Raw genomic sequence first — 24,636 nt, 5'->3', positions numbered from 1 at the left:
GTCAAATGGCCTTGTTCCAATGCTGCCTGCAATGGGATACCTCTAGTGTGACCTTAGACAAGCTATTCCCCTGTGCCTCAGTTTCCTCCACTGTAAAAACGGGGGACATAACAGTACTGGCAAATGACAGGTTTGTCGCAGCAATGAGTTCATACATATAAAACTGTCACACAAAGTGCTCAAGAAGTACTGCCTCTGCCTATGTCCCCAGGACAGATGAGACTTCACATTCAAGGAGGTGGACGGGACTCGCCTAAGGGCATGTGTATCTCAAGCTGGTGAGAAGGCTGGTATTACATTCAAAGTCAGAGCTCTTGCAGTTGCTCGAAGATGCTTTTAAAATGTCAGGTCATGTCACCACTCTGAGTGAAAACTGACTACTGTTTCCTACCTTATTCAGAGCAAAAACTTAAACTCTGTATGAGTCCTATACCATCAGCCCAACCCGTCCACCACCCTGAACCCCTCGTTCCCTCCCACCCTCACTGCTCTCTTCCTACAGCAAGTGCTCTCCCACCAAAGGGCCTGGCACGCCTCCCCCAGACACAGCGCTGCTGCCCCCTCGCCCACCTCAGGCCTTTGCTCAAATCACGCTTCCTCAGCCAGGTCTCCGGGCCAGTTCCTTTTCACTGCTACCCCACCCTAGCGCGCATAGCTCTGCTTAGCTTTCTCTGCTTAACCGCCCCCCACGTCACGGAATTCGTATTCGTCTCTCCCTGCCGTAACACGAGCCCTTTGAGAGCAGGGTCTGGATCTGTCTACCTGGCTGCTCTGTCCCTGAGGCCCACAAGATGGTCTAAGCTAGGGCAGGTACTCAGTAAGTATTTGCCGTGTCAAAGAAACGATCTACACAGAGTAACACACACAAGGAGTGTCACGGACTACAGCTGGTTTACACTGCCTGCACGCGCGCTCGCAGCTCTGGACGGTGAACACTGTTTTCGCTCACTAACACCCCCAGTGCCCCATACGGCGCACACGCCTATTTCTTGACGGCAATACCCTCAAACGATTTAAATTTAATCACCTCCCGCAGAAAAATCTGCTCTTTTTTTTTTTTTTTTAATTTATTTATTTATTTTTGGCTGTGTTGGGTCTTCGTTTCTGTGCGAGGGCTTTCTCTACTTGCGGCAAGCGGGGGTCACTCTTCATCGTGGTGCGCGGGCCTCTCACTATCGCGGCCTCTCTTGTTGCGGGGCACAGGCTCCAGACGCGCAGGCTCAGTAACTGTGGCTCACGGGCTTAGTTGCTCCGCGGCATGTGGGATCTTCCCAGACCAGGGCTCGAACCCCTGTCCCCTGCATTGGCAGGCAGATTCTCAACCACTGCGCCACCAGGGAAGCCCTCTAGTGTTATTTTAACTTCCTCTTTCACATATATTTTTCAAAGAGTATTCTTAATAACATCTTATTTAGAAAGCATTCAATTCATGCTTTGCAGTTGGGGGCAAGGGGGAGCAAAATGAATGTCACTGCATTTTATAAAGAAAATAATTAAGCCTGTTTCTCTGACTATGTAGATGTTAAAATAAAAATGGATTCAAAAGACCAACTAGTCTTAAAACGAACCTTGCCCCGCCCCCCCCACCTTTTCCAAGTGGGATATTAAGTTTCAAAGAGTTAGAACTGTCATATCATGAAAACGGACCTTTCTAGGACACTGGAAATAAATAAAAATGATTTCAAATGCTAAAGGCTATTTTTAAAAGGAGCCACACTGTATAGCAAGGGACCAAACAGTACAAAAGTCAGGAGCAGGGCTCTAGAACTAGACTGCCTGGGTTTCAATCCTGCATCTGTCACTTAGCGTGACGTTGGGCAAGCTAACTTAATTTCTCTGTACTTCCGTTTCCTCATCTGTAAAATGTGGGAAATAACAGTATCCACCTCCGTTGGGTTGTTAGAAGGACTGAATGAGGTAATATTTGTTCAGTACCTGGTCTTGGTAAGTGCAAGTAAGTCAATGCATATAAAAATTTAAACGCTTAAAACCATCGAAAAAGGCTGAGCTAAAGAGACTGACAAATGTAAAAGCCACTAAAAAGCCTTCAGGGAGCTTAAAACTATTTTATACGTTTACCTTTTCTAAATGTTCCATTTGGAATAGACTCCATGTAACTGTGAACTCCTCAGTGTGTCCTCAAAAAAACTATTCAGACACTACATTCCAGCATTCACTGCGGGCAGCCAACATGGTACCTGCTTTCTTAGCAAACTGTCATTTTCTATGGCAAAACATTTTCAAATAAGTGAAAGTGGGACACATACAGACCACACATTCCATGCAAAACAAGTGTCGAGGAGGGGGGAGGTGGAATTAAAGACTATCTCAGGGTCATTCATACTGCAGGGGCCAAAATAAATATTATTATTAAATCTAGTGTTATTTGAATATGTAAAGAAATACGGCTGAGCCACTCTTCAAAAGGAATCTGAACTGTCCCTGAAATCAAATAAATGGACATAATACTACAGAACTTTAAACAGATTACTAGAAAAATCAGCCGCGTTGCCTAAGATTTGGACCATCTTGTCATGAAGACTGGAACTGAGCCTCACTGTGAACTCGAGGAGAAACAAAAAGAGGCAAAGTCTACCCAGAACTTCGGAATCCATTTGCTCTCTTTTAAGTCAAATTGAAATGAAGATAATAAAGCAGCTTTCAGAGGTCTTTAATGAAAAACTTCATAAATATCTCTGTCTAGCTGAGTAAAGCAAATGACTGAGCAGTCCAGAACTGGACGCACAGCAATGAAGCGATGGGCCGGCTGGTGGCAAAGATTTCTCCTCTCTCTCAGTCCAAAGTTGCTGAGAGATTGTATCTACCTCTTTCCTAAGACAGCAGGAAACAAAATCAAAAAATGCGGATGCAAAAAAAAGGTCGCTATAGGAATACTATTTTAAAATCCATTCTCTTCTAGGTTCTTGAGTTTTCCTAAGGAACACACGAAAAACAAGATACTGCTTTTAGTTAAGCAACGGTTACCCTTGCAGCATGTACAAGTCTGTTTTTGCTCGGCCGCATCGATCCTTATACTAGCTTAATTACAGACAAGAAGTGCTTGGGTTTGGAAGTAGCTAACAATTTCCACTTCTTCCACTCGTACTCCCAAAGAAGCACTATAAACTCAGGCCAAAAATGCTAGGCCTCAAAACCGAGGACTTGATCCTACTTTGTCTCAAGTTTGCAAGTTGGCAAATTGCTGCAATTGGCGGGGGGGGGGGGGGGCGACGGGGGGATGAGGGGGGGTGGGATATCGGGGGGATGCTAGAGTACAGAGTACAGGGTGGCAGGAGGAAGCACCCCGCCAACCGCAAACTGCAGCTCTGGGGTGGTCAAGGAGCACGGCCCCGGCACCCCTTCTCCTCCCTGCTTTCAGGTCCTAAGGCTGACAAGGGCAGCAGAAGCACCAGGGGAACCGCCTGCGGAGGGAAGGTCTCAGGGCTCGCCCGCGCCGCCCTGCTGCTCGGGGGCCCGCACCGAGGCCGCCGGGAGCCCCGCTCGTCCCCGCGGAGGGCAGGCGGGCAGGCGCGCCCCCGCTGGAGCCGCGCGCTCGGGACCTGTAGAGGCCGCTCGCGCCCACGCCTCCCGGGGCAACGACGCGGCAGGCCCGGCCGCCCTCGACCCAGCAGCCGCGGCCTCCCGGCGAGCGGAGCGCGCAGGCCGCCCGCCCGCGCTCCACGACGCCGCGCGGGAGGCAAAGTTTGGCCGCGGCCCCAGGGCCCGAACTTTCCCGCCCGCCGCCCGGGCAGCTCTCCGCCCGCTCCCCTTCGGCCAGCCCCGGGCGCCGGCCTTCCGCGCTCCTAGACTACTTACTCTGGCTGTTCCCGCAGCGACTGAGCCTCCGCGGCGGCCATCTTGAACTTCCTGACTCCTGGGCGGCGGTGGCGGTGGCCGCCCGGACGGTGGAAGCCACTGGAGGAGGAGGAAGAAGGAGCAGGGCCGTCGCGCATGTGCCGACAGCGTCGGGAACCGTGGAGCTCAGAATTGCTCGGAGAATCCGGATATAAAAGTGCATCCGGGGACAGGGCGCACGAGCGTCATGACGCACTTCCGCGACGGGGCGGGGCTGCGGCAGCGAGGGCTGGGGCTTTAAGGGCGCGCGTTGATTGGGTTAGAACCGACGTTACGTTCCAGGACCCCGGTGGAGAAAGGGGGTGTCTGCCTTGCGGGCGCGGTTCCGAGAACTGGTTTCATTGTGGGGCCCACAGTTGGGTTAAAATTCTCAAACTGGGGCAAACAAGATGACTTTGCTTTTAAATGCCTTTTTACTGTCTAGATAAGTCAATGTGAAACGGCATTAAGGGAAAGTTTGTAGAAAGGCAGGAGTACTGGAAACGTAGGGCTGTACCTAGAACATAGGGAACTATTTTTATTGATACATTTCTTTGAAACTTTTGAACTTTGTTTCAGCTGTTGCTAAGTACGGGGGTAACGATTCAGGAATCCGTTACTCCTGTTTAGTTTCGCTGGTTCTGTAATTGGTCCGAATAACTTTGTGACTTTGTTTTTCTATAATAATGGAATCTACGATAACGAGATTAAATGAAACATTGTATGAGAAAACATTTACTGTCTCTTGGAGAGCTTTCAATACCATGGAGGTTTTTACGTTCTCTGTCTCTCAAAAGAGACATATCTTTCTCCATACTCTGGAACCGGAAAGCAGGGTGATGATCACTTTTATTCTTATAATCCACTGAGTTTGGGTTTGACCTAGAAATTTGAGTTCGGAATATCTGAGCTTCTTATATATCTCTTGATTTTCAGAGAGGAAGAGTTACAAATATTCTTACAAAATAAGTCCCTGGGTGGCTGGAATCCCAAACGTGTTAAAATGTTAAGCGTTTTCCCCTCATGGACTTTATTAACATGGAACACTAAATCAATCCCTGGATACTTATTGATTTTTTGTGGGTTCCCCCCCCATTGTTGCATTTCTTTATATGGTCCTTAATTATATTGTTTTCCTTATGAAGGATTTCTCTCTCCTTAATAATCAAATCCAGGTATAATAACTTAGAAGGCTTCTTTCAAAGGAAATAGTTTTCAGAAATATGTTAAGAATGGTTTATATTTTCAACCATATATTTATCTATGTACGAATAGTGTGTAGGTTGGGATTTCAGAGTTCCACTAATTGTTCCTACCTCTAGATTCTCATCCCTGTATATCTTTTCAAAGGTATTTTGTATATGGCAGCCTTGTATTTACAGTTTATTATATTCTCTGTCCCACGAAGGCAAGGCCATGTGTCATTGTGTTAAGAATAGCTCAAATATGTTATTAAAATGACAGAAAATTAGTACATTATTTTTAAATAAATAATTTTAAAATGAAAATAAACAGTGTAACAGACTTATTACAGATCTCTTCTTAGAATTGAGGGCAAGCCTGTAAGAGATCTCACCTTGGATATAAAGTAGAATGATATACTTTAAGGCAAAGAAGCGTAGCAAACTGGCACTCAGAGGTAAGGTGACTTGCTTGTGATGACTCAGTTCCTAGGTGCCAAACCACGGTTTGAACTGAAATTTCTCAAGTCTGTGCTCTTCCTTACTGTGCTGCTTCCCACAGAAATGTCATTGGTTTAACATCCCCTTATTGAGCACCCACCCACACAGCTCTTTGGTTTTCAAACTCCTTTCGAATAAAGGTAACGGAAAGAGCACTGGATTGGCACCCAGAAATTCCTTATTTTTTCTGTGTCCGTAAGCTGTAGTCTCTTCCTTGTTGCTGATTCGTGGAACGCTCATAAACCAATCTGTTTCCTCAGTCTTAACGTGATCTCCCTGCCCTCCCTCGCCCCGCCCCCCCCCCCCCCCCCCCGCGTTTCTTTGCAGCAGCTTTCATGTAGACATTAAACTAAGCATACCGAGTGTGGCGAAGGATAGGTGGGGAACACAGGAACTAAGGTTCAGGCTTGGAGCCTGATTATGACTGGCTCAAGTTTAGACTTGGACAAACCAAGTTTTTCAACAAGAACATAGTAAAAATCAAGTTTCAGAAAATGATGCTGGCAAACACATTTCGCTCGCTCGGTACTACTCTCGGAGGATGCACTAGGACAGGATTTGTCAAGGACTCAGCCCGAACTATATACTGCCGTTGAAGTTTTGGGAAAAACGGGGTTCTTTGAAGGCGGAGTTAAAGCAAACATCCACTTATTACTTTAATCATTCAGCAAACGTTTACTAAGCGACAAACGTAAGCCCAACTTTTCATTTTCAAACTTGAAGCCCATCCTCTCAGCCTCGCTACTTTCTCCTGTCCTAGTTCGGGAACCTTTGCACCGGAAAGCAGCCGCGGTAGTGGCCGCTGGGTCGGACCCGCGCCGCGGGAGAGTTTAGGGGTGACCCCGCCCACCGGAGGTCGCTGGAGGGGCGGGGCCTCGGCGAGCGCGCGTTTCTCGGCCCAGTGAGGCGCGTGCGTGCGTGCGTGCGTCCGTGCGTGCGTGAGCCTGGGAAGGGGTGGGCGGGGCTGAGGAGAGCGGCAGCCCCGCCCCTCCCCGCCCTTCGGAGCCCAGCCAGCCTAGCGCCTGCGAGCGAACCAGCGAGGGCCGTTCGGTGCTGCTGACGGATCTTCGGGACCGCAGCGCCCGGACGCCGGACACAGTCTCTGGCCCGAGGACAAGGTTTTGGGGACAAGCATGCATTTTTGCACACTGGACTTTTTCTTACCGTCTTCCAAGTATTAGTGGTTTCCTGCAAGACGCACCTTCCCGAAATAGTGCGGTGCTTTAGAGTGACGTTCCTCCCGTGCCGAGCGATGTATTAAACTTGGACCTTCTAAGCTACCCTGTCCTTCGATCGCGCCAAGCTCTTCATAGGCTCGTTATAGCGTGGGCTGCAGACAAACAGCTTCCTAAGTCCTTTGAGGAAAACTGGCCCGCGCAGACTCCCCAGATGTCAATTCAAAGAATGTCGACGACCTTTTAGGTAACACGTAAGGTTTGACTCAGTTTAGATCTAGACTTGGGATTTGTAGATGCTTGGGAAGACACTGGGTTGAGTTTTTCCTTTATTACAAAACAAAAACATGAAAATAGTTTCTTGTTCTTTGTTTTAAAGCAGCTCCAGTGCATTCACGAATATCTGGAAAATACAAGAGAGCAAAAGAAAACAAAACGAAAACCACCCAGAGTTCCATTACCCAAACGGAACCAAAATTAATGTATGGGTCTATTGGGGCCTATTTCCACGTGAAATACTAAAATTTCTTGTACTCCTGTATGGAATGTGATAGTTTGCTTTTCCACGTAACATGCCTATCAATTTTTACATAATTCTAGCTTTAGTAAATGTCTTCGTAACTACACGATGGCCCTTTCCTTTGTTACTGGGTGTCCAGTAGGGTCAGTGTTGCTCTGTTGTGTGTGACTCTGATGAGGCAGTGTCGCCAGTGGTGTTCAGAACGTGACTGTTCAGGTCAGGAAGACCTGGGCTTCACCACGTGTTTAACCTTTGGAGCCTCACTCTACACCTCAGTAACGAGAGGGTAATAGTTCCCATCATGTAGGATTATTACAAGAATTAAATGAAATAATGAATGAAAGGCCCTGGAGCATGTATTGATAAATACTAGCTATTTCGATAGGCAAGGTTTTTGGTTTTTTTTTTTTAGTTTGTTTCTTTTGTTCTGATTTTTTTGTTTAGTTCCAGATTTTCTATGTAGTTACATACTATTGCTACATTGGGTATAAGGGGTTTTATACACAGCTTTTCATGGTTTTATTACATAAGTAACACATAAATAATACATAAATTAGAAGCACTTTTTGCAGTAAGAAAAAATGAAAATTGTCATCCTACTCCCTGTAGATAATTATTATTCACATTTTATAATAGGGCTAGCTAGCCTTTCTCCCTTTTTTATACTTGCATTCATATATTAATGACATTTTAAAAACTGCAATTGCATTATGAACTCAGTCTCATAACGGGCCAAGGATAGCGAAGAGGTCAGTGTGGAGAGAGTGCAGTGATTACAGGAGTAGGAAATAAAGCTGGAAAGGGAGTTTGTGGGATTTGGATTTCACTTAAGATTTATTGGACAGAGTAAGTGCAGGGTTGCAGAATGGCATAATTTATTTTAGAATGTTTTCTTGGCTGCTCTAAGGAGCTAGACAGCCAGGAACCAGGGGAGGAAAGGTGGAATCCAGTTAGGAGTGTAACTCAGTAATCCTGGTGAGTGAAGGTGGTGGATTAGAACAGGGTGAAAGTGGGGAAAAGTGGTTGGATTCTGGATATATTTTGAAAGGACAAGCTGTAGAATTCACTGATCAATTGGATGTGGGGTGTGAGAGACGGTGACTTAAAGGTATTTTGGCTTGAGCAGATATAATGCAATTGCCACTTACAGAGCAGATTTAATTGGTGGGGATTGGGGGCGAATGAAGAGTTCTGTTTCAGTCATATTATGATTTCAGAGTCTATTAGATGTCTAATTATAAGTGGGGTCTTAAAGACTTCAATTATTGTTGTCCATTTTCCCCTTCATTTCTGTCAGTTTTTGCTACATGTATTTTGGTTCTTTGTTATTAGGTTCACGCATGTTTATAAACATTATATCCTATTGGATTGACACTTTTAGCATTACAAAATGTCCCTCTTTTTCTGTAGTAACTTTTTAAAAATTTAAAAGTTTGTTTTGTCTGACATTAGCACAGTCATTCCCACTTTCTGTGGTTGCTGCTTGCATGATTTTTACTATGAAATCTGAAGTATATCTCCTGTAGACAGCATGTAGTTGGGTCTTGTTTTTTTAAATCTATTCTAATCTCTGCCTTTTGATTAGATTGTTTAATCCACTCACATTCAATGTTATTGACATAGTTGGATTTATGTCTATGATTTTATTTTTCTGTATATCTCATGTCTTTTTGTTCCTTTGTCCCTCCTTTACTGTTTTCTTTTGAATCAAGTGAATATTTTCTAATGTAGCGGTTTAATCTCTAAGTGATTTTTTCCCCCACTATTTTAGTTGTTTCCTTTGTGGTTGCTCTAGAGCTTACCACATACATCTTAACTTACCAGAATTAGCTCCAAATTTGTACTAACATAATTCCAATGAGATTAAAAACCTTACTCCAATATAGTTTTGTTCTATTTGCCTATTTTTTGTGGTATAATTGTTATATATATATTGTACCTATAAATGTTACAAACCCAACAGTACATTGTTATTATGATTACTTTATATCTTTTACGGAAACTGAAAGAAGAAAGGAAAGCAAATACATATTTACAGTTGACCCTTGAACAACACTGTGGATCCACTTATTCGTGGATTTTTTTCAATAAATACTACAGTACTACATGATCCGTGCTTGGTTGAATTCATGGATGCAGAACCTTGGCTATGGAGGGCCATCTGTAAAGTTATAACACGTTTTCAACTGCGAGGGGGGTCAGTGCCCTTAACCCCACATTGCTCAAGGGTCGACTGTATAGCTTTTATTATGTATGACCTTCTTATTTATCATTTCTGCTTCTCTTTATTTCTTGTTTTTGTGGATCCAAGTTACCATCTGGAGTAATTTCTTTAGCTCAGTACAGCCTTGCTACTACCCACCTCCTTTGTACTGCTGTTAGCAAATATGTTACATTTCTATTCTATATGTTATAGACCCAACAATACATTTTATTATTTATATACATAAAATGTATTGTTTTTTTTTTTTTTAGAATTGAAGGCACTCTTTTTATTTATTTATTTATTTATTTTTGGCTGTGTTGGGTTTTCGTTGCTGTGCGCGGGCTTCCTCTAGTTGTGGCGAGCGGGGGCTACTCTTCATGACGGTGCGTGGGCTTCTCATTGTGGTGGCTTCTCTTGTTGCGGAGCACGGGCTCTAGGCGCGCGGGCTTCAGTAGTTGCAGCGGGGGGGCTCAGTGGTTGTGGCTCGCGGGCTCTAGAGTGCAGGCTCAGTAGTTGTGGCTCACGGGCTTAGTTGCTCCGCGGCATGTGGGATCTTCCCGGACCAGGGATCGAACCCGTGTCCCCTGCATTGGCAGTTGGATTCTTCACCACTGTGCCACCAGGGAAGTCCAAAATGTATTGTTTTATACAATTGCTTTTTTTCATGTGTGCATCTTAAAAACAACTTTATTGAGGTATAATTTGCATATCATCAAATCACCCATTTTAAGTGCGCACTTCAGTCATTCTCAGCAAATTTACATAATTGTGAACCATCACCATAATCCAGCGTCAGAACATTTTCATCACCCCTGTAATATTTCCTCGTACCCACTTGCCGTCACTCGCCATTCTCACCCCTGCTCCCAAGCAACCATTAATATACTTTCTTTCTCTATGGATTTGTCTTTTCTAGGCAATCATTGTATTTTTCTTTTTCAATTTTATGGTACATTCTCAATTTTGTACAACTACTACGTCTATCTAGTCCCAAATATTTTCATCACCCCAGAATAAAACCTGTACCCAGTAAGCTGTTTGTCCCCATTCCCCTATCCACACAGCCCCTGGCAACCACCAGGCAGTATCCTGTTTCTATGGATTCATCTATTTTGGATATTTTATCTAAAAGGAATAATATATTATGTGACCAGTTGTATCTCTGCTTTTACTTGTTTTAGAGGTTGATTCACATTTTAGTATGTATCAGTACTTCATTTCTTTCTATGGAGGAATTATATTCCATTGTATGAATACATACAGTTGTTTTTTAAATCTCTTAAGAGAAGAAACAAAAATGCATTTATGCTGTCTTTTGTAATTACCTAATTACCAGTGCTGTTTGTTTTTATGTGTTGATTCAGATTACTGTCTGTGGTCACTTTCTTTTAGCCTAAAGAACTTCCTTTAGTATTTCTTGTAGGGTGGGACTGCCAGCAGCAAATTCTCAGTTCTTGTTTATCTGGAAGTTTCTTTATTTCATCTTCATTTTTGAAAGATAACTTTTTGGATATACTATTATTGGTTGACAGGTTTTTGTTTGACCCTTTTGAACATGTTATTACACTGCCTTCTGCCTTCCATTGTTTCTGCTGAGAAATCTGCTGTTAATCTCATTGAGGTTAACTTTTTTGGGGCCACACCGCATCTTAGTTCCCCAACCAGGGATCAAACCCGTGCCCCCTGCAATGGAAGCTCGGAGTCCTAACCACTGAACCACCAGGGAAGTCCCAGTGTCCCCTTTAAATGATGAATTGTTTTTCTCTTGCTGCTTTCAAGATTTTCTCCTTGTGTTTGGCTTTCAGCAATTTTACTGTGATGTGTTTATATGTGGATCTCTTTTACATTTATTCTACTTGGAGTTCTTTGTTCTATGGCTTTTCAATAAATTTGGGAAGCTTTCAGCCATTATTTCTTCAAATATTTTTCTGCTCCTTTTTCTTCTCTCTCTAGCAATCTCATTACATGTATGTTGGTGTGCTTTACGGTGTCCCACAGTCCTAAGGCTCTGTTCATTTTTTCAGAAATTCTTTTTTCTCTCTGTTTTCTGATTGCATAATTTCTATTGATCTATTGTCGAGTTTACTAATTTTTTTTTCTGCCAGTTCAGATCTACTGTTGAGCCCCTCTAGTGAAGTTTTCATTTCATTTATTGTATTTTTCAACTCCAGAATTCCCACTTGTTTTTTGTTTGTTTGTTTGTTTGTTTGTTTTAATTTATTTTTGGCTATGTTGGGTCTTCGTTTCTGTGTGAGGGCTTTCTCTAGTTGCGGCAAGTGGGGGCCACTCTTCATCGCGGTGCGCGGGCCTCTCACTGTCGCAGCCTCTCTTGTTGCGGAGCACAGGCTCCAGACGCGCAGGCTCAGTAGTTGTGGCTCACGGGCCTAGTCGCTCCGCAGCATGTGGGATCTTCCCAGACCAGGGCTCAAACCCTTGTCCCCTGCATTAGCAGGCAGATTCTCAACCACTGCGCCACCAGGGAAGCCCCCCACTTGTTTAATAATTTCTCTTTATTGATATTCTGTATTCGATGTGACATTGTCATCATACGTTACTTCTTTAACCATGTTTCTTTTAGTTCTTTGAACACGTTTACAGTGGCTACTTTGAAAGCCGTTGTTAAATCCAACATCTGGTTACTCTCACAGGCGGTTTCTATTGCCTGCTTTTTTTCCATGGTATGGGGTCATACTTTCCTGTTTCTTTGCATGCCTTGTAATCTTTTGTTGGAAGTTGGCATGTTTTAGCAACTCTGGTTACTGGTTTCCACCCTTCTCCAGTCTTGTTATTATTATGCTTGTCTATTTGTTTAGTGACCCAGTTATTCTAGTGAAGTCTATTCCTTCCCCACCCCGTGCTGTGTGAAGTCTCTGATGTTGTTCCTGAGGGAGTGCAGCCTTGGGGACTCCTACAGTCACTCTGGGGTGACAGTGGTTTTGTACAGGTTCTCCTTGCCCCTTGCTTGTCCTGGCCATACCCAGGTGTTAAGGCCCACTAGGTGTTGGCTGATTGCTGTATTGTTTTAAACATTACCCTGGGGCATAAATTGGTCCACAGACTAAACCAATCAAATTCAGGGACATTTAAAAGGATAGTTTCTAAGGTCACTGTCTGAGATTTGGTCTGACTCAAGGTGGGTTCCTACCAGCAGTCTCTCTATGCCTGGTTCTCTGTTAGAAACGGCTGGCCTACAGTTTAACCTCCATGTGCAATGATTCTACCAGTCTCCTCCGGGTTGTCTTTCCCCACATCCTCCACTGTTTTTGAGAGCATCTGGAAGCTCGAACTTCCTCTCCTCTGTTGCAAATGAAGCCATTTCTTTTGGGAAGAGACGAGGAGCTATCTGTTTTACAGCCTCCTGTACCCTCCTGGCAGAATCTCTGATCCTGGACTCTGGAGCTGGGAGGGGAGCAATGACATGCCTCTCTCTGAGTGACACTTGTGTTAGGAGCTGGGCGCTCGGTGGAAGGGGACAACAGTAGCCACAGGTCCTCCCCTTCTCCCAGTGCCTCTGCCTTGGGACCATGGCAAAGGCAGTCAGGGCCCCAGTATTCCCAGTGGTGCCACACTTGAGGTGTAAAGCCTTCAGTCTGCAAATGGGAGCTGGGCAGAAGAAAGTCCTCTCCTCTTGGCTGCATCCTCCTGGAACTTAGCCTGAGGAACAGGGAGCTGGGGGCAGAACGAGAAAGGCTGACAGCCCCAGAAGATGGCCCTCTGTCTGGGAGCTGGGGGACAGGGAGCCCCGTGTTTTGGGTGACACCAGGCTGGGGTGGAGTTTCTTTTTTTTTTTTTTATATTAATCAGTCATCAATTTTATACACATCACTGTATACATGTCAATCCCAATCGCCCAATTCAGCATACCACCATCCCCACCCCACCGCAGTTTTCCCCCCTTGGTGTCCATACGTTTGTTCTCTACATCTGTGTCTCAACTTCTGCCCTGCAAACCGGTTCATCTGTACCATTTTTCTAGGTTCCACATACGTGCGTTAATATACGATATTTGTTTTTCTCTTTCTGACTTACTTCACTCTGTGTGACAGTCTCTAGATCCATCCACGTCTCAACAAATGACTCAATTTCGTTCCTTTTTATGGCTGAGTAATATTCCATTGTATATATGTACCACAATTTCTTTATCCATTCCTCTGTCGATGGGCATTTAGGTTGCTTCCGTGACCTGGCTATTGTAAATAGTGCTCCAGTGAACATTGGGGTGCATGTGTCTTTTTGAATTATGGTTTTCTCTGGGTATATGCCCAGTAGTGGGATTGCTGGGTCATATGGTAATTCTATTTTTAGTTTTTTAAGGAACCTTCATATTGTTCTCCATAGTGGCTGTATCAATTTACATTCCCACCAACAGTGCAAGAGGGTTCCCTTTTCTCCACACCCTCTCCGGCATTTGTTGTTTGTAGATTTTCTGCTGATGCCCATTCTAACTGGTGTGAGGTGATACCTCATTGTAGTTTTGATTTGCATTTCTCTAATAATTAGTGATGTTCAGCATCTTTTCATGTGCTTCATGGCCGTCTGTATGTCTTCTTTGGAGAAATGTCTATTTAGGTCTTCTGCCCATTTTTGGATTGGGTTGTTTGTTTCTTTAATATTGAGCTGAGTGAGCTGTTTATATATTTTGGAGACTAATCCTTTGTCCGTTGATTTGTTTGCAAATATTTTCTCCCATTCTGAGGGTTGTCTTTTCATCTTGTTTATGGTTTCCTTTGCTGTGCAAAAGCTTTTAAGTTTCATTAGGTCTCAGTTGTTTTTTTTTTTTATTTCCATTGCTCTAGGAGGTGGATCAAAAAAGATCTTGCTGTGATCTATGTCAAAGAGTGTTCTTCCTATGTTTTCCTCTAAGAGTTTTATAGTGTCCAGTCTTACATTTAGGTCTTTAATCCATTTTGAGTTTATTTTTGTGTATGGTGTTAGGGAGTATTCTAATTTCATTCTTTTACATGTAGCTGTCTAGTTTTCCCAGCACCACTTATTGAAGAGACTGTGTTTTCTCCATTCTATATCTTTGCCTCCTTTGTCATAGATTAGTTGACCATAGGTGCGTGGGTTTATCTCTGGGCTTTCTATCCTGTTCCATTGATCTATGTTTCTGTTTTTGTGCCAGTACCATACTCTCTTGATTACTGTAGCTTTGTAGTATAGTCTGAAGTCAGGGAGTCTGATTCCTCCAGCTCCGTTTTTTTCCCTCAAGACTGCTTTGGCTATTCGGGGTCTTTTGTGTCTCCATACAAATTTTAAGATGATTTGTTCTAGTTCTGTAAAAAATGCCATTGGTAATTTGATAAGGGTTGCATTGAATCTGTAGATTGCTTTTGGTAGTATAGTCATTTTCACAATATTGATTCTTCCAATCCAAGAACATGGCATATCTCTCCATCTGTTGGTATCATCTTTAATTTCTTTCATCAGTGTCTTATAGTTTTCTGCATACAGGTCTTTTGTCTCCCTAGGTAGGTTTATTCCTAGATATTTTATTCTTTTTGTTGCAATGGTAAATGGGAGTGTTTCCATAATTTCTCTTTCAGATTTTTCATCATTAGTGTATAGGAATGCAAGAGATTTCTGTGCATTAATTTTGTATCCTGCAACTTTACCAAATTCATTGATTAGCTCTAGTAGTTTTCTGGTGGCATCTTTAGGATTATCTATGTATAGTATCATGTCATCTGCAAACAGTGACAGTATTACTTCTTCTTTTCCAATTTGTATTCCTTTTATTTCTTTTTCTTCTCTGATTGCCCTGGCTAGGACTTCCAAAACTATGTTGAATAATAGTGGTGAGAGTGGACATCCTTGTCTCGTTCCTGATCTTAGAGGAAATGCTTTCAGTTCTTCACCGTTGAGAATGATGTTTGCTGTGGGTTTGTCGTATATGGCCTTTATTATGTTGAGGTAGGTTCCCTCTATGCCCACTTTCTGGAGAGTTTTTATCATAAATGGGTGTTGAATTTTGTCAGAAGCTTTTTCTGCATCTATTAAGATGATCATATGGTTTTTATTCTTTAATTTGTTAATATGGTGTATCACATTGATTGATTTGCATATATTGAAGAATCCTTGCATCCCTGGGATAAATCCCACTTGATCGTGGTGTATGATTCTTTTAATGTGTTGTTGGATTCTGTTTGCTAGTATTTTGTTGAGGATTTTTGCATCTATATTCATCAGTGATATTGGTCTGTAATTTTCTTTTTTTGTAGTATCTTTGTCTGGTTTTGGTATCAGGGTGATGGTGGCCTCATAGAAGGAGTTTGGGAGTGTTCCTTCCTCTGCAATTTTTGGGAAGAGTTTGAGAAGGATGGGTGTTAGCTCTTCTCTAAATGTTTGATAGAATTCACCTGTGAAGCCATCTCGTCCTGGACTTTTGTTTGTTGGAAGATTTTTAATCACAGTTTCAATTTCATTACTTGTGATTGGTCTGTTCATATTTTCTGTTTCTTCCTGGTTCAGTCTTGGAAGGTTATACCTTTCTAAGAATTTGTCCATTTCTTCCAGGTTGTCCATTTTATTGGCATAGAGTTGCTTGTAGTAGTCTCTTAGGATGCTTTGTATTTCTGCAGTGTCTGTTGTAACTTCTTTTTCATTTCTGATTTTATTGATTTGAGTCGTCGCCCTCTTTTTCTTGATGAGTCTGGCTAATGGCTTATCAATTTTGTTTATCTTTTCAAAGAACCAGCTTTTAGTTTTATTGATCTTTGCTATTGTTTTCTTTGTTTCTATTTCATTTATTTCTGCTCTGATCTTTAGGATTTCTTTCCTTCTGCTAACTTTGGGTTTTGTTTGTTCTTCTTTCTCTAGTTTCTTTAGGTGTAAGGTTAGATTGTTTACTTGAGATTTTTCTTGTTTCTTTAGGTAGGCTTGTATAGCTGTAAACTTCCCTCTTAGAACTGCTTTTGCTGCATCCCATAGGTTTTGGGTTGTCGTGTTTTCATTGTCATTTGTCTCTAGGTATTTTTTGATTTCCTCTTTGATTTCTTCAGTGATCTCTTGGTTATATAGTAACGTATTGTTTAGCCTCCATGTGTTTGTGTTTTGTACGTTTTTTCCCCTGTAATTCATTTCTAATCTCATAGTGTTGTGGTCAGAAAAGATGCTTGATATGATTTCAATTTTCTTAAATTTACTGAGGCTTGATTTGTGACCCAAGATGTGATCTATCCTGGAGAATGTTCCGTGTGCACTTGAGAAGAAAGTGTAATCTTCTGTGTTTGGATGGAATGTCCTATAAATATCAATTAAATCTATCTGGTCTATTGTATCATTTAAAGCTTCTGTTTCCTTATTTATTTTCATTTTGGATGATCTGTCCATTGGTGTAAGTGAGGTGTTAAAGTCTCCCACTATTATTCTGTTACTGTCGATTTCCTCTTTTATAGCTGTTAGCAGTTGCCTTATGTATTGAGGTGCTCCTATGTTGGGTGCATATATATTTATAATTGTTAAATGTTCTTCTTGGATTGATCCCTTGATCATTATGTAGTGTCCTTCCTTGTCTCTTGTAACATTCTTTATTTTAAAGTCTATTTTATCTGATATGAGTATAGCTACTCCAGCTTTCTTTTGATTTCCATTTGTGTGGAATATCTTTTTCCATCCCCTCACTTTCAGTCTGTATGTGTCCCTAGGTCTAAAGTGGGTCTCTTGTAGACAGCATATATATGGGTCTTGTTTTTATATCCATTCAGCAAGCCTGTGTCTTTTGGTTGGAGCATTTAATCCATTCACGTTTAAGGTAATTATCGATATGTATGTTCCTATGACCATTTTCTTAATTGTTTTGTGTTTGTTTTTGTAGGTCTTTTTCTTCTCTTGTGCTTCCCACTTAGAGAAGTTCCTTTAACATTTGTTGTAGAGCTGGTTTGGTGGTGCTGAATTCTCTTAGCTTTTGCTTGTCTGTAAAGCTTTTGATTTCTCCATCAAATCTGAATGAGATCCTTGCTGGGTAGAGTAATCTTGGTCGTAGGTTCTTCGCTTTAATCACTTTGAATATATCGTGCTACTCCCTTCTGGCTTGTAGAGTTTCTGCTGAGAAATCAGTTGTTAACCTTATGGGAGTCCCCTTGTATGTTATTTGTCATTTTTCCCTTGCTGCTTTCAATAATTTTTCTTTGTCTTTAATTTTTGCCAATTTGATTACTACATGTCTCGGCATGTTTCTCCTTGGGTTTATCCTGCCTGGGACTCTCTGTACTTCCTGGACTTGGGTGGCTATTTCCTTTCCCATGTTAGGGAAGTTTTCAACTATAATCTCTTCAAATATTTTCTCTGGTCCTTCCTCTCTCTCTTCTCCTTCTGGGACCCCTATAATGCGAATGTTGTTGTGTTTAATGTTGTCCCAGAGGTCTCTTAGGCTGTCTTCATTTCTTTTCATTCATTTTTCTTTAGTCTGTTCCGCAGCAGTGAATTCCACCATTCTGTCTTCCAGGTCACTTATCCGTTGTTCTGCCTCAGTTATTCTGCTATTGATTCCTTCTAGTGTAGTTTTCACTTCAGTTATTGTATTGGTCATCTCTGTTTGTTTGTTCTTTAATTCTTCTAAGTCTTTGTTAATCATTTCTTGCATCTTCTCAATCTTTGCCTCCATTCTTATTCCGAGGTCCTGGATCATCTTCACTATCATTATTCTGAATTCTTTTTCTGGAAGGTTGCCTATCTCCACTTCATTTAGTTGTTTTTCTGGGGTTTTATCTTGTTCTTTCATCTGGTATATAGCCCTCTGCCTTTTCATCTTGCCTGTCTTTCTGTGAATGTGGTTTTTGTTCCACGGGCTGCAGTATTGTAGTTTTTCTTGCTTCTGCTGTGTGCCCTCTGGTGGTTGAGGCTATCTAAGAGGCTTGATGGGAGGCTCTGGTGGTGGGTAGAGCTGACTGTTGCTGTGGCGGTCAGAGCTCAGTAAAACTTTAATCCACTTGACTGTTGATGGGTGGGGCTGGGTTCCCTCCCTGTTGGTTGTTTTGCCTGAGGCAACCCAACACTGGAGCTTGCCTGGGCTCTTTGGTGGGGCTAATGACAGACTCTGGGAGGCCTCACGCCAAGAAGTACTTCCCAGAACTTCTGCTGCCAGTGTCCTTGTCCCTACGGTGAAACAGAGCCACCCCCCGCCTCTGCAGGAGACCTTCCTACACTAGCACGTAGGTCTGGTTCAGTCTCCCCCAAGGTCACTGCTCCTTCCCCTGGGTCCCGATGCGTGCACTATTTTGTGTGCGCCCTCCAAGAGTGGGGTCTCTGTTTCTCCCAGTCCTGTCGAAGTCCTGCAATCAATTCCCACTAGGCTTCAAAGTCTGATTCTCTATGAATTCCTCCTCCCGTTGCCGGACCCCCAGGTTGGGAAGCCTGACGGGCTCAGAACCTTCACTCCAGTGGGTGGACTTCTGTGGTATAAGTGTTTGCCAGTCTGTGAGTCACCCACCCAGCAGTTATGGGATTTGATTTTACTCTGATTGCACCCCTCCTACCATCTCATTGTGGCTTCTCCTTTGTCTTTGGATGTGGGGTATCTTTTTTGGTGAGTTCCAGTGTCCTCCTGTCGATGATTGTCCAGCAACTAGTTGTGATTCTGGTGTTCTCGCAAGAGGGAGTGAGAGCACGTCCTTCTACGTGGGGTGGAGTTTCTGTCTCTCTGATTTGGGAGGGTGAGAAGGAGGGAGCAGGTGTTGGTTCAAATACCACAAACTCTCACTGATTTTACCAAATTATAGTAGATTTTCTTGAATGAGTGTTTCTTCATTTGCTGCATGCCCTTAGGATAATTTCCAGAGACTATAAGTGATTGTTTTAAATACGTTTTATCAGGTTTGCTGGGGAACAGGTTCATGGAACTCCTCACACTGCAATGCCAGTTAAATGTCTAATTGTAGATGTGAAGTAGGCAGTGGATAGACAAGTCTGGAGTTCAAGGGTGAAAGTAGAGCCGGAGACAGATGTTCTGGAGACATGGCGTGTGCATGTATTTTAAGAATGAGATTGACCAAACTCACTTAGGTTCTGGGCAAGAGGGTAGATGGAGAAGAGTGTAGGCAAGGTTTTAAAGGCCATGCTTATTTTAGGGTGATTGGCAGTAAGCATTATCACTTAGGTGCCATTAGAGAAAAACTGTTAAATTCACATAAAGAGTTAGGAGGCACTTAATAATTTCCTTAACTGCTCTGCAGCTAAGTAATAGTGTGTGGCCTTGAGTGAGTTGTATAATCTCAGTTTCCTCAACTAAAATGAAGGAGTGGAGCTAGGTGATGACGAGAGCCTCATTGTACCTTCCAACCACAACCTATTATTCTTTAAAATTGGATAACTACACATTCTTGCTTTCTCAAATTCCAGGTACTTATATAAATTCCTGTACTCAGTGCTGGCAAGAGTTTGGTGAAATGGGCTTGCTTATACACTGCTGGTAGGAATGAATTTAGTAATGTGCTTCAAGATCCTTACAAATGTCAATGCCATTTGCCCCAGTAATTCCTCTTTCAGGACTTCCCTGGTAGTCCAGTGGCTAAGACTCTGTGCTCCCAATGCAGGGGGCACAGGTTCGATCCCTGGTCAGAGAACTAAATCCCACATGCCACAACTAAGAGTTCACATGCCGCAACTAAAAAAAGAAAAAGATCCCGCATGCTGCAATTAAGACCCGGCGTAGCCAAATAAATAAATAAATACCAGGCAAAAAAAAATCTCCCTCAACTTTACATTTTGTTACAAAGTACTCCACCAGATGTACTCCAGAGTTTGTAATTTTCACTATAGGTCTTTACGTGACTGATCAAAGTAGAATTTTGATGTATATGTCATTTCTCAGTGACTTTAGAATGTTTTTGAAGTTTAGGGAAAGATGATTTAATTTTTCAGATAAAATTACCTTCTAGGTAAGATCTGCCTAGAAGTCAGAGCATTTTGTATTAAAATTTTTTTTTATGTTGCGGTTGCAAACACAGCAATTTGTGCAGTAGATCTCTGTATGCTATGTTCTTCAGTAAGTGAATGGATAAACAAACTGTTGTACATCAATACAATGGAATACTATTCCAAGATAGTGAGAAATGAACTATCGTGCCACAAAAAGACATGGAGGGATCGTAAATGCACGTAGCTAAGTAAAAGAAGTCTGAAAAGGCTGAATACTGTATGATTCCAACCATGTGACGTTCTGTAAAAGGCAAAACTATGGAGACAGTTGTTGCCAGGGGCCCAAGGGGAGGGAGAAATGAATAGGCTGAACACAGAGGATTTTTACGAGAGTGATACTATAATGGTGGATACATGTCATTGTACGTTTGTCCAAATCCATAGAACACACAACACCAAAAGTGAGCCCTAAAGTAAACTATGGACTTTAGTTAATAATGTATCAACATTGGTCCATTAATTGTAATGAATGTAGCACACCTATTTAGGACGTTAATAGTAGGGGAAACTGAGGATGGGGAGAGAGGGAGTATACGATAACATTTTGTACTTTCTGCTCCGTTGTATGTAAACCTAAAACTCTAATAAATAAAGTCTATTTTTTAAAAAGCTTAGCTATCGGGCTTCCCTGGTGGCGCAGTGGTTGAGAATCTGCCTGCCAATGCAGGGGACACGGGTTCGAGCCCTGGTCTGGGAAGATCCCACATGCCGCGGAGCGGCTGGGCCCGTGAGCCACAATTACTGAGCCTGCGCGACTGGAGCCTGTGCTCCACAACAAGAGTGGCTGTGAAAGTGAGAGACCCGCGCACCGCGATGAAGAGTGGCCCCCCGCTCGCCGCAACTAGAGAAAGCCCTCGCACAGAAACGAAGACCCAACACAGCCATAAATAAATAAATAAATAAATAAATAAAAAAGTAGGGAGTGGGCTAATGCCTCAGATGCCACAGAAAGTTAAAAAAAAAAAAAAAAAAAAAAAAAAGCTTAGCTATCAAATTTGTGAGGTAGACCTCTGTATGTTGTGAGTGTATGGGGGAGGGTGTCTTTGTATACGGGGTGGAGTCACAGATAACTAGATGTCATTTCAGCAACATTTTCCCCTTCACATTTATTGTTTTTAAAATTGTGTGCCTTGTAGTGAAAATTCAACACCCAACTGTATGTCGATCGTATCTCAATAAAACTGGGAAAAAAAGGATTTAACACCAGCCTTTTAAAATAACTTTTTATACATTCTTTTCTCTTTTTTTTTCTATTCATAGGTAGGTCTGTGTTGTTAAATTCATGAATTTGAATTTAAATTCCAGTACATTTCCTGTGATCCTGACATTTATCAGAGGAAAGCATAATGTCCAAATCCTTTTTCCTAGGGTTCCTAGGGGAAGACTTTGAAGCTCAAGTTGCAAGCTTGGGAGAAATACTTTCCTTAGAGACGTGTGGGTGCAAGCTTTTTTTTTTTTTTTTTTTTATAAATTTATTTATTTTATTTATTTTTGGCCGTGTTGGGTCTTCGTTGCTGCACGCGGGCTTTCTCTAGTTGTGGCGAGCGGGGGCTACTCTTCGTTGCGGTGCACGGGCTTCTCATTGCTGTGGCTTTTTGTTGCGGAGCACAGGATCAAGGTGCGCGGGCTTCAGTAGTTGCAGCACGCAGGCTCAGTAGTTCTGGCTCACGGGCTCTAGAGCTCAGGCTCAGTAGTTGTGGTGCACAGGCTTAGTTGCTCCACGGCATGTGGGATCTTCCCGGACCAGGGCTCGAACCCGTGTCCCCTGCATTGGCAAGCGGATTCTCAACCACTGTGCCACCAGGGAAGCCCTGGGTGCAAGCTTTGCTAGGTCACCAGCAACACAAAGAACGCCTCAGGAACCACATCTTAATTTCCTGTTGAATGATAGGTGCCATTACAGTTTTGAACCAGAAATGAAAACCGACTCAGATGAAAACTTCAAGTTTTAGAATGCAGATTAGTCAGAAAACAAACAAAATCTGGAAACGATGCCTTTTCTGTTACCAACGTACTGAGTGCTCCCAGACCTAAATTCTGTGTCAGATCCTAACCCCAGGTGGTCACAGCGACAGTCTTCGTGGGCCCGTGAATCAAGCACACTGAAGAAGCTGGACAGTTCCTGCTAACGGGCCTTTCTCTCCTGTGGCTAATGTCCTCTGAGCTAAAATCAGGTAGGAAAGATAGAAAGACCCAGCCTGAGTGCTTTATAGCTGTTGGCTTATGCTGAATTTCTACTATACAATCTCAGAACCTTGGGAGAATTCAGTGTCCAAAGTAGCTTCAAAATGAGAACTGATAAAAGTCGGAAAAAAAGGAAGAAATGACAATCGAGTTTACCTCTAAAAATGTTGTGATGAAAGAAGCCTTCTAGGTAGCCTATTTTAGACCACAGTTGTACTAAATTTTGTTGTAAATGTCAAAAGAGACCTTTTGGATTTACATGTTTCTATTGTAACAGATCTAAGTAGAACTTAATGGGAAGACAATTTTCACAATTTTTCACATGCTAGGAAAAGTAATCAGCGCTTGATAGGGAAAAAGTTTTCTTGACACAAAATGATTGGGGGAAACATAGGAATCAGTCATCAAAGAAAGGAGTCAGTCGTCAGTGTTTTTTTAAATTGTCCAGAGTGTTTGGCTTTCTGTGAAGCTGAACATGTTAGAAATCTCAGGAGACTTCTCATTATGATAACTTAAGTCTCTGAACAGTCATTTTCCTGGAAAGTTTAGAGCATTTCTTTTTGGTTGTTGCTGTTCTTATTCACTCATCTTAAATGAAATTCAGAAAATTGTATTTTGGATGTGAACAGTCAGGCACCTGTGCTTCCTAGTGCAGCTGGTTACTATTAGCCTTTTGCAACTTGAGTAATTTCAGGCAGTTTCATATAATTCAGTATAATCAAAGAGTGTTGGAATAGAAAATGATTTTCTCGTATATGCATTATATTGTCTCCTCTTAATGTTTGTTTGAATATATGTCCATAATTTTGAAGAGTTAAAAACTTTTCTACGTATCTTGACAAGCCTGCAGTCTGTGTGCCATGAGGGCACAGTGGTGAAGAATACAGTTTGGTGCCACTGCCTTGATGGGTACTAAGGTGCCAGCAGTTTTACCACCTTTGATTTTGTACCATCAGTACAGCCAGAAATGCAGACAGCATCTCAGTGTAGTTAGGAAAGTAGTTTTGATATTGTAGACCCCAAGAAAGGCTTCTGGAAACCCCTAATGATTTGTGGACCACACTTGGAGAACTGCAACGGTAATTAGAAAAGTTAGTCAGACAGAATAGAATAGGGAGGGATTACACCGTGCATGGGCTGACACTGTCCCCGGAGGGCAGCAAAACTCATCACTGGTATCAGAGTCGCCAAGGAAAACACAGCGCGGTCTAGTGCGGGATGGACCAACACTTTTACTCATGTAAGGAAGAGACAGAGCAAGATCAGCTCCAATAAATAGTGTGTGTTGCTCTCCCACTGCCAGCAGTTCCCCACCGCAACCGAGACAGGACAGACGGCCTGCACGCATCTCTCTTGTGCTGCAGCAGAAGGACCCGGTCCCTCCCCGAGGAGTGTGAAATACTGAAAGTCTGCGGGTTATCCAGACACCCACCGGAGCAGAGCAAAGGAGCCCACGGTGAGCCTGAAACAGGGAAATACATCCCACACAAGGCCATAAAGGACCAGGCTGTGTGGGCTCTTTCGCTCGGTGAGGAAGTATCCAGGGAGCGAGCGAGGTCGAAGGGCCGTGGGCAGGCGATTGCCTTTCCCGGCAATTACGTGTGATCTGCTCCCACTACAGTCTTACCTGCTGCTTCTCTTTATTTAACCTCATCCAGTTGCTTTCCTTCCTTTTTTTGGTCAAATTATTTTGCCTTGATGTGTTCTGTAATGTTTTCTCGTTGAAAATTATTATAAAATTTAATCGTATAGATGTTTGCTTTTAAAAATTAATAGTGGAGGAAATGAGGCATCATTTAAAAATTATAACCAACTAGCAGTCAATCCAAAGTAGTAAGTAAGTGCTGGATAGCTACCTATTGCAAGTGTCCTCAAGACTGAAGAAAGGATAAAATCAAAACTTCCGGGACTCATGCCATTTTCATATCTGGGGGGCATGTCGTCGGTTCCGGTCATTGCCCCCTCCTCTTATTTTCTGCCTACTTAGAGCCTTTCGCCACTTTCACAAACTATTTGGAATAAATAATGCTGAATCCTGCCTACTTTGGGTGCTTGTTAAACTGATGACCGACTTCCTGTTGTCAATAGGATTATCAATAGAGAATGTAAAAGGCAGAG

At 42.7% G+C, this 24,636-nt stretch overlaps 1 protein-coding gene across 11 annotated transcripts in view; it reads right to left on the bottom strand.

The window, feature by feature from the left end:
- Positions 1-4,606, bottom strand: part of PRPF4B (pre-mRNA processing factor 4B) — a 42,333-nt gene extending 37,727 nt beyond the window's left edge. For 6 of the 11 annotated variants that reach the window (XR_005021794.1, XR_005021792.1, XR_005021793.1 and 3 more), the window contains exon 1: positions 3,817-3,977. Coding sequence is in view for 1 of the 11 variants with exons in the window: in XM_036868406.1 (XP_036724301.1) it covers positions 3,817-3,953 (137 nt within the window). In the remaining 10 variants the exon portion in view is untranslated. Of the gene's footprint in view, positions 1-3,816 lie in introns of all 11 variants that reach the window. The other 5 variants (XR_005021799.1, XR_005021800.1, XR_005021801.1 and 2 more) reach the window with 1 other exon arrangement.
- Positions 4,607-24,636: the final 20,030 nt, after the last annotated feature.

Source organism: Balaenoptera musculus, chromosome 11 (genome assembly GCF_009873245.2).
Source record: "Balaenoptera musculus isolate JJ_BM4_2016_0621 chromosome 11, mBalMus1.pri.v3, whole genome shotgun sequence".
Classification (NCBI taxonomy): Eukaryota; Metazoa; Chordata; class Mammalia; order Artiodactyla; family Balaenopteridae; genus Balaenoptera; species Balaenoptera musculus.
Note: the sequence above shows the minus strand (reverse complement) of the source record. Positions and strands in the feature narration are given on the sequence as shown.